This window comes from the organism of the source record quoted next, unplaced genomic scaffold (genome assembly GCF_019419815.1).
Source record: "Pyrus x bretschneideri cultivar Hongxiangsu unplaced genomic scaffold, Pyrus_bretschneideri_v1 Contig4, whole genome shotgun sequence".
NCBI lineage: Eukaryota > Viridiplantae > Streptophyta > Magnoliopsida > Rosales > Rosaceae > Pyrus > Pyrus x bretschneideri.
Genome location: NW_025999723.1, coordinates 8,941,332 through 8,958,062, shown reverse-complemented (window position 1 = coordinate 8,958,062; position 16,731 = coordinate 8,941,332). Strand labels below are relative to the sequence as shown.

At 37.4% G+C, this 16,731-nt stretch overlaps 2 protein-coding genes, 1 non-coding gene and 1 pseudogene across 3 annotated transcripts; 2 read left to right on the top strand and 2 right to left on the bottom strand.

Annotated features, from left to right (window-relative positions):
* Positions 1-1,535: 1,535 nt before the first annotated feature.
* Positions 1,536-1,608, top strand: TRNAR-UCU. Its single transcript has one exon. It is a non-coding gene; the product is annotated as a tRNA-Arg (tRNA).
* Positions 1,609-3,616: 2,008 nt separating this feature from the next.
* Positions 3,617-7,014, bottom strand: LOC125468835 (mRNA cap guanine-N7 methyltransferase 2-like; the record flags this gene model as incomplete). Its single annotated transcript, XM_048565310.1, has 9 exons — positions 3,617-3,926; positions 4,092-4,189; positions 4,307-4,395; positions 4,568-4,636; positions 4,753-4,845; positions 4,959-5,081; positions 5,245-5,354; positions 5,473-5,544; positions 6,787-7,014. Coding segments are annotated over 9 exons (1,032 nt in total), but the record flags the coding sequence as incomplete, so codon positions are not given.
* A 69-nt stretch (positions 7,015-7,083) lies between these two features.
* On the top strand, positions 7,084-8,345 carry LOC125468788 (annotated as a pseudogene).
* Positions 8,346-8,363: 18 nt separating this feature from the next.
* On the bottom strand, positions 8,364-16,731 carry LOC103934442 (dihydrolipoyllysine-residue acetyltransferase component 1 of pyruvate dehydrogenase complex, mitochondrial-like). The gene is made up of 22 exons (XM_009344190.3): positions 16,542-16,731; positions 15,545-15,595; positions 15,055-15,109; positions 14,945-14,978; positions 14,666-14,712; positions 14,500-14,544; positions 14,265-14,338; positions 13,829-13,898; positions 12,581-12,772; positions 12,445-12,489; positions 12,260-12,333; positions 11,659-11,728; positions 11,064-11,459; positions 10,492-10,552; positions 10,364-10,408; positions 10,185-10,268; positions 9,839-9,915; positions 9,672-9,734; positions 9,275-9,345; positions 9,068-9,189; positions 8,894-8,974; positions 8,364-8,766 (listed from the first exon to the last, which is right to left on the bottom strand). Exons 1-22 carry the CDS (start codon positions 16,634-16,636, stop codon positions 8,708-8,710), a joined length of 1,911 nt encoding a protein of 636 aa, XP_009342465.2. The 5' UTR covers positions 16,637-16,731; the 3' UTR covers positions 8,364-8,707.

Below are 16,731 nucleotides of genomic sequence, written 5' to 3'. Positions count from 1 at the left end.
AAATTAATAATTAAGATATTTATCACCTAAACAGTGACAGAATCAGGATTTGAACCTTGAAGAGTCTCAATATTAAAGCCTTAAGTTTTCTACATACTCCCATAGCAAACATGAAGGAGCAAATTGATTGAATTAAAACATAAAAGACCAAAATTATTGATCTCCAACATATTGTCAATTGGATTTATTAGGGAACATCAACTTCTTCATGGTATCAAAACAATTGTCCCACGTGTGAAGCCCAACGACAACATATGTTTCATGTCATCCGATTTGCGTTGTCCGCGTATTTGGCTTAAAAACTCGCCGCATGTGAGGGGACTTGTTAAGATTGAATATCACATTGATGGGAGAAGTGACCTTGCTACCACTTGCACAATAACCTAGTTGAAAGACAATATATACACTTCCTCCCCCAAACTCCCATGAAGGAATGCATTCTTCACATCAATTATCTAAGAGGCCAATCCATATTTGTAGCTAAGGAAATAAAAACACGTACAGTAATCATCTTTGGTACCAGAGAAAGGTTTTTTTTTTGCTAACTTTGAGTGTACCCCTTAGTCACTAACCTTACTTTGTACTTGTCCACTAATCCATGATACACAATTAGCAATCAGATACTTGACCTTCCATTCCAGAGAAAACCTGTCAGGTGGCACACCACGATTCTGTCTTGCTAGCAATTTATAAGCACTCACACCAATATCATGATTAGTTGTATTATCATTTAAAATACTTACCTCTATGAATATATAGAGAAGATGGAACAGACACTAAAGGATTAGAGAAAGGGGGTACTACAAAAAGACTGGGCAATCTGGCACATTCCTGTTGAACTGGATTGTTCTATTCAGTTGGAAGCTATCGAACTGAGTTATATTGTTCGATGAACTCCTGCTGAACTGGGTTGTTCTGTTTAGTTGGAAGTTGTCGAACTGTGCAGGTGGTAATTAACAAGTTAGGGGCAATATCCATGTTGTTGGAAGTGGGCTTTGACCCATCTTTCTGATAATTTAACATGGTATCAGAGCCAGGGAGCAGGTCCATACTACCATGAGAAGGGTCTGTCCCCTTGACCCCACACAATGATGTTAGGTCCCTTGGCCCCACATGTTGGGTGAGTTCCATTGACCCTGCATACTGGGTGAGTCTCTTTGGCTCCACGTGATTGTCGATTTGTGGATCTCCCACGTATGACCCACTAATTAGGTCTTACGTGAGCGGGGTTTTGAAATATCAACATCGGTTGTCTCTTGGAGAACAAAAGAGTTTAAATGTCCTAACACCACTCCAACCAACACTGAAGCCGTTTGTGATAAAACCCCACACATGTCAAACTGTGCAAGTGATAACTAACAAGTTAAGGACAATATTGATGTTGTTGGAAGTGAACCTTTGGCCCTTTGGCCCTTTTCTTTGGTAGTTTGACAAAAAAAAAAAAATAATATGTTGTTAGATTAAACCAAGAAAAGAGGTCAATTTCTTTCAAGTGGACTAATTTTATCATCGTGTAGGAAAAATCCCAACAAGAAGCGCCCATGGCCTAATGGATAAGGCGTCTGACTTCTAATCAGGCGATTGTGGGTTCGAGTCCCACTGGGCGTGCGTGCATCCTCCACTGTTCTTTATTTTTTCTAATTTTTTTTTTTATTATTATTTTAAATCCCACAAAACAGAACACAAGAATGTGCGATGGTTTTCTTTGAGGGAACACAAGAGAGGACACGACAACATCAGCATCATACAAGATTTCCAAACCATAAAATCATTCCATTCATCAGCTTAACCTAGTTTACAAAATCCACCAGATCTTAACAATTTCACCCGGCCCCATGAAAAGAAAACAAAAAAAGGGAGTTTTAACGAAAAGTCCACGGTACTGTTCACTTTAATGAAAAATCACATTTTTTACACTAAAAAGTCAATCCTGGTACTATTCACTTTACCCTTTATTTTGTCTTTATCATTAAAACTCAAAATTTTCAAGTCATTTTCATTAATATTCCTAAAAAACAATATCATCTAAACAGGACACACCACTGTTACTCTTACAATGCCTTTACGCCAAAAACTCGGGTTCCTGTATGTTAATAATCAGTCCTTCCATGCACGTTTGTCTTGCATCCCTCAATCACCAGGTCAAAGTGCCTTGGGAAAACGCAACTCAGTAGGGCCTGGACCCAAAATTCCTTTTTGTTCACTAATCTTTCCCAGGCCAGGAGGCGGCTCTACTGATACGGTCTTTTCGTCAATCCTGGTACTATTCACTTTACTCTTTATTTTGTCTTTATCATTAAAACTCAAAGTTTTCAAGTCCTTTTCATTATTTTTTCTAAAAAACAATATCATCTAAACATGACACACCACTGTTACTCTTACAATGTCTTTACGCCAAAAACATGGGTTCCTACATGTTAATAATCAGTCCTTCCATGCACGTTCGTCTTGCATCCCTCAATCACTAGGTCAAAGTGTCTCAGAAAAACGCAACTCAGCAGGGCCTGGACCCAAAATCCCTTTTTGTTCACTAATCTTTCCCAGGCCAGAAGGTGGCTCTACTGGTACGGTCATTTCGTCAATCCTGATACTATTCACTTTACCCTTTATTTTGTCTTTATCATTAAAACTCAAAGTTTTCAAGTCATTTTCATTAGTTTTCCTAAAAAACAATATCATCTAAACAAGACACACCACTGTTACTCTTACAATGTCTTTATGCCAAAAACGCAGGTTCCTGTATGTTAATAATCAGTCCTTCCATGCACATTCGTCTTGCATCCCTCAATCACCAAGTCAAAGTGCCTTGGGAAAATGCAACTCAGCAGGGCCTGGACCCAAAATCCCTTTTTGTTCATTAATCTTTCCCAGGCCGAGAAGGGGGCTTTACTGGTTCGGTTTTTTCGTCAATCCTGATACTATTCACTTTACCCTTTATTTTGTCTTTATCATTAAAACTCAAAGTTTTCAAGTTCTTTTCATTAGTTTTCCTAAAAAACAATATCATCTAAAAGGACACACCACTGTTACTCTTACAATGTCTTTATGCCAAAAACGCAGGATCATGTATGTTAATAATCAGTCCTTCCATGCACGTTTGTTTTGCATCCCTCAATCACCAGGTCAAAGTGCCTCGGAAAACGCAACTCAGCAGGGCCTGAACCCAAAATCCCTTTTTGTTCACTAATCTTTCCCAGGCTAGGAGGCGGCTCTACTGGTATGGTCTTTTCGTCAATCCTGGTACTATTCACTTTACTTTTTATTTTATATTTATCATTAAATCTAAAAGTTTTCAAATCCTTTTCATTAATTTTTCTAAAAAACAATATCATCTAAACATGACACACCACTGTTACTCTTACAATGTCTTTATGCCAAAAATGCGGGTTCCTGTATGTTAATAATCAGTCCTTCCATGCACATTCGTCCTGCATCCTTCAATCACCAAGTCAAAGTGCCTTGGAAAAACGCAACTCAGCAAGGCCTGGACCCAAAATCCCTTTTTGTTCACTAATCTTTCCTAGGCCAGGAGGCGGCTCTATTGGTACGGTCTTTTAATCAATCCTGGTACTATTTACTTTACTCTTTATTTTGTCTTTATCATTAAAACTCAAAGTTTTCAAGTCATTTTCATTAGTTTTCCTAAAAAACAATATCATCTAAACAGGACACACCACTGTTACTCTTACAATGTCTTTACACCAAAAATGTGGGTTCCTGTATGTTAATAATCAGTCCTTCCATGCACGTTCGTCTTGCATACGTCAATCATCAGGTTAAAGTGCCTCGGAAAAACGTAACTCAGCAGGGCCTGGACCCAAAATCCCTTTTTGTTCACTAATCTTTCCCAGGCCATGAGGCAGCTCTACTGGTACGGTCTTTTCGTCATCTCTCCAGATAGTCGTCACTGGTACTTGCCACTCGCTCTGCAATATCAAAAGGCTTCCATCATAACTATCAATCTTATATCATCTACCTTAAACAAATTGGCTGTTAAGACTAAAAAAAGTTGAGTATTCGGTGACTAGTAGAATAGTCATGACTCATAGGTCCAATTTCCATGTAATCTTTGCAAACTTTAAAAAACTTACCTCGTCTTGAATGTAAGTTACATCGTGCAGCTCTGGTGTCATGAGCGGGGGAGAAATATCAGGGTCCGGCTTTTGGAATATAAACGTAGTATATAAACCTGAAAAAGAAAATTTTGTTTGAAGGTTTGAACACAAATTCATTATCATGATGGAAAGAAAATAAGGAGCAACTTAGCAAGTTGTATTAGACAACATGGTAGAAACAAAATCATTACCTAATACATCATATGATCGAGGAAGAAGTCTTCCTCGAGGATCCACAAGGTTTGAACAGGAATTCATTATCATGCCTGCAAATTGTGTTCTTACAGCAGAAATATATAGGGGAAAAAAAAAATTCAGCCATGATAAGTTAAAGAAAAAGTTATGTGAAATGATTAGGGTAATAACTATGGTTTAAGATTTTTATTAGCAAGTTTCGTTAGAAAAATATACTGGAATGCTTGTGGAAAATTCAAGAGAAAAAGAATTCAAACCTGTTGTCATCGTAAAATTCAGTTAAGTTTTGAATCTCCACATACTCAAGACCAGCTTCTCTGGCTAACCTGTTAACATACAATAAGGGGTCATTATCAAGATCAATTGAAAATCAACATCTAAGGAAACAGACAAAAAATGCAACTGCCTGCATTCTGACCAAACATTGGAAGCAACGCTAAACCTGATAAAGCTTGGGAAATGAACCAAGTGATGACTTTCAGGAGAGATATCATTAGCAAATTTCAGTTGGTATTTCTTTCCAAATATAGGAAACCTGAAAGTGGAAGTACATTCACTTAGGAAAAAGGATTGAGCGCTAATTACCAAAATCATCCAAGAAAACAAAACCTCAGAGCGACATGCTTAACATCTCAAGCTTATACGCACTTCTCTTCCTCAACTTCAAACGTAATCGTGTAGTTCTCTGATCTAATGCAATTGGGGACAATGTTTGGTTTCATGCCACCACTTCTATTGTGGTATGCTTCAACATTCTTCTGGTACTTTGCCCTGTATGACCATAATGTCAAATTAGCAATCACTATTTCCCTGCTCAAAGGCAAAGATGTGCCATGTAAAGAAAGTTCACTAAATGTACCAATTTTACCAAATCAATGCTACATATAGAAAATATATAATTAAACAACAGATCTTTGTCAAGCATCTTCCATACCATATTGTAGATGAGTCAGGAGTAATACCGAAAAAATAACCCCCTGGTTTCAATAAGGATGACACATTAAGCAATAGTTTCCTTGCTCTCTCCTCAGTTTGGAAACACATCTGTAGTAAAAATTCTTTTAATTTGGAATATGCAATTCTTAAATTAAAAACAAAAAGGAAGACATACGAGACTGTTAAAATGGAAAGAAAATACCAATCTTTAAAATAAATTAAAAACCTGCAAATTCTGCAAGCAGCAAACTAAATCAGCCGTGTTTGCCTTATCTTTCAAATGCATCTCTACATCTTCCTGTCAAAGTAATCCACTGTCAAAGAATGCAGGATTGAAGAGACCAAAAATTATCCAAAGCAAGCAACTAAAAGCAGCTAAAAATTTCATATTAGATGAATCCTAGATAAACGTCACTCAGCAACCGTTATTAGATACAGCTGAAGCCTGAAACTTATGACTAAATTGCACGCTAACAACTAAGACAATTGTTAGTTCATGGAAATACAGTCCATCTCTGAAATCTAAAGTACAGAAGCAGAGGAGAGAAATCACTATTTTCAATCTGCTGAAATCTAAAGCTCAGCAGAATTTTGCACACTGAAAGTACTGCACCATCAAACAAGAACAGAGATTAAATAGCTTGGACATGCAATCTGCTGTAAAGGTATTATATTCACCATGCATCATAAGCTACAACAAAATCCAGTGCCCAGAAGAGTAAGGGAATCAGCATCCAAACTTACTTATTGGCCAAAAATACGATAGCACCATCTACTAGTCAAGAATATAAAATTCTAAACGAAGCTTTAAACTATTTTCTACTCGTTTTCTTAAGTTTCATATGTTTTAGGAATCATAAGCATCTCTAGATTGATACATATTCTACATATGTGTCTAAGTACTAGGGGTGTAAAGGTTTATTTCTAGTTTATTTGGTTGGTTCATCTTCCTAAGTCTACAAAGCTTAGGTATTCTAGGTCTTGTTCGAAAAAAGTAGCGCTATCATACAATTTAGGCATGAAGCTAGAGAGTACGAGTGATCAGTTCAGCTCAGAATGCTGAAGTTGAGGACCTATATTCTAGATCAAATTCAATCGGCAACTTTGTCAGCCAGTCGGGTTCAACAATTAACACACTCTACAATTATCAAAATCACAAAAACCCAATGTTATTTCATAAACAGAGAACACACATTTTCATCAATCAGTTAAAAACAAATATTCCTACATTAAAATTTCCAAATTTTCAATCTGAAAAGTAGTTCCTCTAGCTTAAAATGATAAGTATGCCAGTACTGAAGCCACCCCAACACTTACCCACCGATCCCCAACACCCCAAATCTCAAACTTCTCACAATTTCAATTCCAATTCAATCAAATACCAAATCTTTCAACAATTTCCCACCAACCCATTTCGCAAAAATCAATACTTTACACTAAAACCATCCCATACAATTCATTAGATGACCAAATGTATCGTAAGTGATTGGAAAAAAAAAAAAAAAAAAAAAAAAGGAAGAGATAGAGAGAGAGAGGGTACCGAGTGAGTGATCTGGTGGAGGAGGAGAGAAGTCGAGCTTTCAGGAGAGACGGCGCGCGGGAGATCACTGGGTGGCGAAGCCGTGATAGCGCCATTTTTGTGTGCAGAGATTGAGATTTCTAGGGCGGAGACGGACCGTGGCGTAAGGGTGGACGAAGATTCTGGTGAGTGCAGCTTTGGCGAACTCGTAGAGTCGGTGGTGAGTCGACTCGGCCTTCGTCCCCGCGTGCAGACTCATCGTCCCTGCGAAGCTCGAGTCGCCGAAGCAGCAGGCGCACACAGACGATTGTGAAAGAAATGAAATTACCTCCAAAAGCAGGCCCTGATTGGCAAATTATTTGGTTCGGACTTCGTTCAAATTCAACAAATTCGGTTTAGGCTAAGCCTATAAGGTCCTGTTTGGCAAATAAGAAAATAAGGCGAAAACGAGAGCTTAGTGGAAGCGGCGATACGGGGTTTTGAACACGGCGGACCCGTTCGAGAAGGCCCGAGTCGGCGACTCAATGGCGGCTCAGTGGCTCAGAGGGACTACTACTCGCGCCTACGATCCGTCCGTGAACGTCTCCTTGCGATCGCCCCACCATGCTCAGCAATGTTACGTATACTTTTCAATTGTAGTGGTTTTTTTTGCGCGCCAAACGTTTGATGAAATGTCTGTGTGTTTTGTGCGCGTGTGTGCAGGCTAAGTTGGTGGCGCCGGGTTCGATGCCGAAGCTTGGGAAGGGCGGGAGCTTGGGCTATTGACTTGTCTTGGGTAACTCACTCACTGCTACTCGTTTGTTTAATGCAATTTAGTCTTGTAGGAATCCATTGAATGATGGGTTTTAAGGATTTTGATAAGTAAATGGCAGATTCTGATACCGTCACAATAACATTTTCATGTGCAGGAAATTGATTCTCCCCCAATGCAGAACGAACGCAACAAAATAGTATGCGAACAATCTTGCATCGTTGATCCCGCATTGGAGAACAAATGCTGAAAGCAGGCACTCTCTTTTTTGATTTGGTGTTTCAGTTACGTTAGTTAGACTATGTTCTTTTGTTCAATTTTTGTAGTTGAGTGAGTTTGAATGTATACTATAATTTTGAGTCTGTTTGTGTTAAATGTTGAATGTTGTAGGACATAATTGCTATGTTCGGGAAGCAATAGGCAATGCCAAGAGAGTTCTTCATGGATTTGGTGAAGGTGGGCACAAGATGAAGGCCCTCACTTCACTCTCCTGGCATCTCGCCTCGAGGAGATGAGTGTGTTTTATGGAGCTTTGGCGGCCCACGACGGCCTCTGGGACTCGGCAACTATCACTTCAAGACCTAATGGCGCGCCTTGCCATCGAGCATTGCATGCACGAGGCGAGAGGACTCGACGTGGTCCCAACAACCATATCTCAATTCCGCAACAAGGGCGATGACAAAATGGCTGAATTGCTGGAAAGCGTGGTGTGCCGGGAAGAAATAACTCATTGTGCTGCGGGAATGATGTGGTTCAAGTATCCAATTAAGTACTAAACACAACGGACAGTTCAACAAAAATGTAAATTTGGGTACAACTGAATGCCACAGAAACAAAAAACAAAATCTGCACATTAAAAAGGGAATTTATTGCTGAAAAATGGCGGATGCTTTCTGTGGCCATGTTTGTACATTATTCCCTTTTATTCAGGGGATGGTAACACTTGGAATTAGATGGGAAGTCATGCAAAAATTTTGCACCCACTGGTACCTCAATGATTTTTCTGCGTCGATGGACAAGGGAAGTTGGAAATTCTAGAAAACAAGATGGCACAACAAATGCAAATGGACAGGCAAATCATGGGGAAAAAATTGCTGTGATCCTCTCGAACGATTTGAAAGAAACCTGCCACCATGGTTATTTCTGGCAAATCTCCTAGCTAATGATGAGGCCGAGGCTTCTTTCCTGTCATTACAAAAGAAGCCTTCGGATATCACTGAAGTTTGAACGTAAAGCTGAGAGGAACGAACCTGCAGGATAGTTGGGATTGTCTCATAAGCAAATGTGAAGAAATCAAATGTATCAGCACAAATTATATTTCGTATCCATTTTTGTTTTTGAAGTTTCAATTTGGAAGAAGATTGTAGCATTACGCACCTCCAACTTTTCCGTCAAATACTCGATGATCAGCCGATAATGTCAAGTTCATTTTGGTGACAACTGCCGGCCTCTCAATTCCTGTGGTGGGGGAAGGGAAATTCACTTCATTTTCCCATTCCATAATGCATCAAATTTAGACTGCTGAGTAGAATGAGCAACAAGATATCTTACCGTCGCTTCCAATCACTGGTTCAACTACTTTGTTGCCTCTGCCAACAGCAAGGATACTGGCCTGAGGTGGGTTTATAATTGCACAGAAATGATCCACAGGAAACATCCCCAAGTTTGAAATGCTGCAGAACGAACGAGAAGTATTTCATAACTACTGTATTTGACGAAAGAATGGGTAAAAGCAACTAAGAATGCTATAAATTTCACCTGAAAGTTCCTCCTTGGAATTCATTTGGCTTAAGCTTTCCCGCTCGTGCCTTCTCAGCTAGTTCCTTGACCTGACAAGAAAATATCAACCAAATTGATATTTGAAGAAATGTTAATATGGCTTCACTTCCAAAGGTAAAATTCTAAATGAAAAACATAAAAAATATCATAAACCAGGTTAGATTTTCAACTCATAATTCTACATAGGGATGACTATCGTATGACTTCGCCGCAAATTTCTCAATATTCCAATTTACCATGAGCATAGCAAGCCAGAGGGGATCACAAGAAACACGTTTCTTAAGTGTTAGCACTTTGGAAAGATAAAAGGAAACAGAAAAGGTGGAATCAAGAATGGAAAAATGAACTAAAAAAATGCTTCGATTATTGCAAGTACCTCTGCAGAGATTGCTGATATTGATTTCTGATCTGCATTCTTCACAATTGGAGTCATCAGGCCCTGTAACAGTACCCAATCATAAGAATGGACACCGCATAATAATATTTTCTGTTCATATGAGGTGCTGTATAACAAGTTTAAATACAAAAAAATGGGCAAATTACCTTCTCAGTGGCCACAGCAATTGATATATCAACGGAATCACAAAGAAAGACTTCTCCTTTTTCAGCATCCCAGTAAGCTGGTGGGAATTAGAATAACAAACGTGTTAGCGACGTCTAATATTGATTACAAATCAGTTCCAGAATATGGAAGTCAAACAGAAATAAAAACTCAATTACTTTGGCAAATTCCAATAACCAATATATAGAAGTAAAAAAACACACAAAAAAATGAAAATTACGGCTTCAACTGTGGATGGAGGAATCTCTAAAAGAAAATATACTCCATAAAAGTGAAAATGTCGTGCACCAATATCAAGAATAACTATCAAAGTGAAAGTTCTATTACCATTTGCTTCCGGTACATTTTTCAGTGCAACAGCTACAGCTTTGATAACAATGTCATTAACTGAAACTTTAACATTATGCTGTTCTGCAATTAAGGAAACACATAAAAAGAAATGATTTGCTAGATTCAAGAATTCTCAAGGTCAAGAATAAAAACAATTTGAAGTTCATAATCCATACCTATAAGATCCCTTCTAAGAGAAAGAAGAGGGTCCAGTATAACATCTGAATGGAATAAATCGACAAATTTTAGAAAAGAGAAATTTTAATTTGTATTAACAAATGACTTCACCAAATAGTTACATGACCTGATGATAAATATAAATGCGGTATGTTTTGTTTTGATTCTAGCAATCTAGTAGCTATCACCTGCCAAAAAACAAAAAAAAAAAAAACCATGAATCTTACAGTATCACCATATATTCAATTTCAACCACAACTTGAACAAAGCAGACACTATATTAGCAAATAATAAATGAGACCACGCTTACAGCATAAAACCATCAAAACCAGTAGGGTGTAATCAGAATAGATATTTTCACTTGACATGTTAAGTACTGAGAAATATTACTGACAAAATTTTTGAAGAATAAGACGGTACATGTGCCACTTGCAAATATCGAATCAGGTAGTCTATTATAACTATCATTTTCTTTTTTGTCATAATGGATTCTTACTTGGAGAGCCTTTGTAATCATGTTGATTCAAAATGCTGCACCTTGTACCACAAGCATGGCTGGCTTTAAAGCCATGCACATAATGTTGTTGTAATTTGATAGGTACGCGTCCATATAATGAACATTTGAAGAATCGGTTCAAAACTGAGAAAATAAATTTTTTTTTTTTGTCCAAATCTGAATATCAAGTCAATGAAACCTACCTTGCGGATTTGACTATTGGGAAAATCTTCAAAAGAATCTGTCTGTTTTGATGGCTTTGACTTTTGTGGTTTTGGGACATGAGCACCTGATGCCTTTGACGGTGATGGAGTAGTCTTTTCTTTGGATGAAACTTTTGAAGACCCTATTCCTGACTTGATTGCAGCTAAAACATCCCCTTTCAGCAATGTACCATGAGGACCTGATGCCTTCAGCAATGATGTATCCAATCCATGTTCTGTAATAAGCAACTTTGCTGCTGGACTGATCCTTGAAATACTGGTTTTTTCCGATCTAGTTACATCTCCGGTATCCTGACGGACTGGTGTTTCTTCTTTGACAGGTGAACCACTGCTAACAGCATTCTTTACAGTTTCCAGATCAGATGCATCCTCAACCTTGCCAGACAGACAGCATCAGCATTGTCATATATCTAAGACACTGGAATAATTGGACTGTATAAAATGGGAAAGCATTTCATAAATTAACCAATTGACAGACAGAAATAACAGCCATGTTACCATGGCTTTAGATGTAAATTATCCTCAAGGACGAGTGAGAGACAGGTCAGAGTCCTACAAGTATCTTTGTACTTACTGTTACTGCAATTGGTTGGCCAACAGCTATATCCTTTGTACCGTCTGGCGCTAGTATCTTAGCCAAGTATCTACAACCAACATTTCATTAATAAGAAATTTTCAAGATTACCCACAAAAACAGCTGCTTCATAAACAATACTAAAATGAATTTTTCCAAGAGATTCACCAAAGCAGAAGCAGAATGATCACGAGAAATTGTTGATACTACTTATTAGGTTAGAACCAAGATTTCTGCAGTTGCACGTGAGCATAAAGTTCAATACTACCAAGGAGATAACGCTTAAAAATGAAAATGAAAATCCCCATTCCTCACATTTTTGCCATCAGTTATTACTCGGACATTCAAATACTAGTTATCAAAAGAGATGGTTCCTAACCTATTTACAATGTTGAACACATATCGGCATATGTGAATAAGACACTTCATCAAATAGCCGCTAGAAGGCATTTCAACTGATAAAGTATGCCTTGACAATTTTTGATCAATTGAAATGTAGACTACAACCAAATAAATAATAGAATTGAGACCAAGTGACAATTAGCATAAGCCAAACCAATGGAAAAAGTCAGCATGAGAGAGGAAACAAAAAAACAATTACCCCTCTTCAAGACATTCAAATTCAATGGTTGCTTTGTCTGTCTCTATCTCACATATTATATCACCCACTTCTATCTGTTAGACAAGTAATCAAGAAAACAATTCATGTTAATACCGTCAAATTTTTAACGAATTCAGATGAAAATTTCCAAAGAAAATTCAAAACCTTAAATTCATATAACTAACCTTATCTCCTTCTTTCTTTGTCCACTTAAAAATGTTTCCCTGGCTCTGAACAGACACACAGGAATAGCAGCATTAAGTTCCTCTGGAGGTAATTTAACAATAATCAGCGCATAAAAACTAATCGAAACTTTCTTACCATTGTTGGTGATAAAGCTGGCATTTCAATGACAATGTGAGGAGGAAGTTCTGATGTGTTTATGCCCACAGAACTTGTATCTTGTACCCCCTCTTCCTTTCTGACATTCTGATGTGCTGGTATATCCTCTTTGACCTCAGATCCACCGACCACATTAGCAGGGAGGTTTTGGATATCATCTGCATCCTCAACCTTGTGAATGCACAACAATCAGTCTCTTTACAACTAAGAGCTTGAGTCGTAATCAAAGTAAACGCTTAACATTAAAACAAAAATTAAAGTCTGAAAGATATAGGCGGTAATTAGTATAAAAAAGATGTGAGAAACCATGACAGTTTAACAATTATTAAGCAGAAAGTATATGTGTAGCCAAAGTTTCAGAGAGCGGAGCAAGTCAACTTAGCATTATATTGGCTCTTACATTGTCCTGTAGAATGTGATTATGGGCTTTAAATTTTCACTTTACAAGATTAACTGGATAGGATAGTGCTATTCACAAACCCATTTTTACCTCTCACACACCCTTGTTAATTTTTTGCCATTGATCTTCTTCAGTTCATTTGACCTGATGGCCAAAAATTGAGAGGGGTATGTGAGAAATAAAAATGGATGGGTGGGTAGCACTACCCAATTGGATAATGCTTGGCTCTCATTCCAATTTGCTCATAAGGAAATATGGAAATTGGACCCATCATGTGTTATGGACCTTGTGGCTTGAAAGGAATGATTTTTCAAAAGTAGGAATCTCAACAATGGACTTAAGGGGTCCGTAGCCTGACAACTCCTTGAATGGCTACATATGAAACCAGCACGTTCATTGTATTCTTTATTTGAGTTTCTTCCTTTTGTTTCTTTTGTAGAACTATGTATACAGATTGTATAATTAGCGCAGCCCGTTTGACACTTTTCAATTAAATACTTAAGAATAAAAATAGGGAATTGTTATTGGCACTCCAAAAATCCAATTGTGCACCCCAAACATTCTGTAATTAGAAAAGAAAAATACTCTTATGGAGGAGTGCACAATTAAATTTTTGGAGTGCCAATAATAGTTCCCTAAACATAATTAAATAAATAGACTTATCATTAGATTGACTTGGATGACTGTAATTTTTTTTCACAACTGAATTAAACTCCATCTCATATGTAGGGGCAGGTGCAAGTAACTGGACATGGGTCTCCACAAAAAAAATAATAATAAAAAAAAAAAGTTCAAGGCAATCATGGTTATAGAATAATCCACAGTACCGTTATTGCAATAGGCTGTCCCACAGGCACATCTTTTGAACCTTCAGGTGCCAATATCTTGGCTAGAAACCTTCAAAACAAAAGAGTAGAATAAAGAAACGTCCATACTAGTTCAAAACATTTTAGATTGTGCCAGAATTGCAGGACTCGAATAGTTCTTATGCCATGCTGTATAAGTTATAAAAAAGAACATCATAGAACATAACTACGAATTGAAAAAAGAAATGAAGTCTTTGCAGTTTAACATCAAAGATGATGAAAAATAATGACAAAAAAGACAAAAAGGCGAAGAAAAAATATTCTAGTAAAATAACAATTTCATTGTCTATGCCAACACATAGGGAGTGAACTATGGAACCATCTAATATATTACACCAAAGCTAAAGTAGATCATGCATCATTTACTCCACAAATTCAAAGAGATTATAAAAAATACCCTTCTTCAAGACTTTCAAATTCAATAGTAGCTTTGTCAGTTTCAATTTCACATAGTATGTCGCCCGGTTCAATCTGTTAGATTAAACAATAGTCAGGATCAGAACTGCGGAAGAAACCAGCATATCGTTATCTGCTCTACCCTAAGAAAGGATATTTCCTTCTGCACTCACTAAACCAGATCACATGAAACATAACCTAGAACCTCATTTTATAAACCCTTTGGTAGAACTTACCTTGTCTCCTTCTTTCTTCCACCACTTTGCAATGTTACCTTGAGTCTACAAGTTAAAATGGTAAGTTAGTAATTATAAAAGAGACAAATAACCTACAACTACTAATAAAATTACGGAGGGAACTTGGCAGATGTTTATGAGTGAATATAGTTTCCCACAACATTACCATTGTAGGAGACAACGCCGGCATCCCAATGACAGTATGCAAAGGATCTGTGATATCAATCAACTTCAGGTTAAAAGAAATCATTCACAGACAACCATACACATGCATAATTAAATAAACATCATACAAAGAATAAGAATTGGAAAGTCCTCTCTGTCGATAATAAAAGGAAGAATGGGAAATAGGTTGGTAACATTAGTTTTTTTAATTTTAATCACCGACATCTTTTCAGTTTGGACTGGACTGGTAAATTAATCAGTCTAAGTGGAAATTTCGTACCTTGAGTTGAATAATACTTGACACCCGTCAAAGGCTGAAAATGAATAAAGCGTCAGTAAATACTTTACCTAAGGGTAGCTGTGTGCCAAATATACATTTCAGACACTAACCTTCAGCTTTGATGGTTTATCATGAACTCCAGTGAGCATGGACAAAGTTGCTGGCCTGATCAATTTAATTATCAGTGAAAGCCAGCAGAGAGAGAAGATGAAAATAATCAGGGAAGCAAAGTATAGCCTAAACTGACAAGACCTTACTTGAATAAGCATGTACATGTAAACTGTACTTGATAGTAAATACTTACAAACTAACATACATGTTTAGATGAAAATCTAAACCCGGGTTTTAGTTTCAATTGTAGATCCTAACATGCTGAATTCAAACCAAATTCCCCTCTTAGGGTAACGAAAACAAGTGGTTGTCAAAACAAGCCTCATGTCATTGAAAAAGGCAGGCCACTAGTCCTCAATTTAAACATCAACAACTTAAGGCAGTATAAATAACCGTCCTCCCATGCTGGTGGATATAAGGGTGCCAAAAGTATGCATCCATAGCTCAACTTTGCAAAAACAGTGATGTAAAAAACCAAGGACTACAGACCTTAACAGCATATCATCACCAAGCTCAGCAGAATTTTGCACACTGAAAGTACTGCACCATCAAACAAGAACAGAGATTAAATAGCTTGGACATGCAATCTGCTGTAAAGGTATTATATTCACCATGCATCATAAGCTACAACAAAATCCAGTGCCCAGAAGAGTAAGGGAATCAGCATCCAAACTTACTTTAACATCATTGGCCAAAAATACGATAGCACCATCTACTAGTCAAGAATATAAAATTCTAAATGAAGCTTTAAACTATTTTCTACTCGTTTTCTTAAGTTTCATATGTTTTAGGAATCATGAGCATCTTTAGATTGATACATATTCTACATATGTGTCTAAGTACTAGGGGTGTAAAGGTTTATTTCTAGTTTATTTGGTTGGTTCATCTTCCTAAAGTCTACAAAGCTTAGGTATTCTAGGTCTTGTTCGAAAAAAGTAGCGCTAGCGTACAATTTAGGTATGAAGCTAGAGAGTACGAGTGATCAGTTCAGCTCAGAATGCTGAAGTTGAGGACCTATATTCTAGATCAAATTAAATCGGCAACTTTGTCAGCCAGTCGGGTTCAACAATTAACACACTCTACAATTATCAAAATCACAAAAACCCAATGTTATTTCATAAACAGAGAACACACATTTTCATCAATCAGTTAAAAAAAAATATTCCTACATTAAAATTTCCAAATTTTCAATCTGAAAAGTAGTTCCTCTAGCTTAAAATGATAAGTATGCCAGTACTGAAGCCACCCCAACACTTACCCGCCGATCCCCAACACCCCACATCTCAAAATTCTCACAATTTCAATTCCAATTCAATCAAATACCAAATCTTTCAACAATTTCCCACCAACCCATTTCACAAAAATCAATACTTTACAATAAAACCATCCCATACAATTCATTAGATGACCAAATGTATCGTAAGTGATTGGAAAAAAAAAAAAAAAAAAAAAAAAAAAAAAGAAGAGAGAGAGAGAGAGAGGGTACCGAGTGAGTGATCTGGTGGACGAGGAGAGAAGTCGAGCTCTCAGGAGAGACGGCGCGCGGGAGATCACTGGGTGGCGAAGCCGTGAGAGCGCCATTTTTGTTTTCTTTTTCACAGAGAAAAAGAAAGAAACTTTTTTCTTCCTTTTTTACTCTGAATGTTTTTGCTCAAAAGCATATGTTAGGTTGTGAC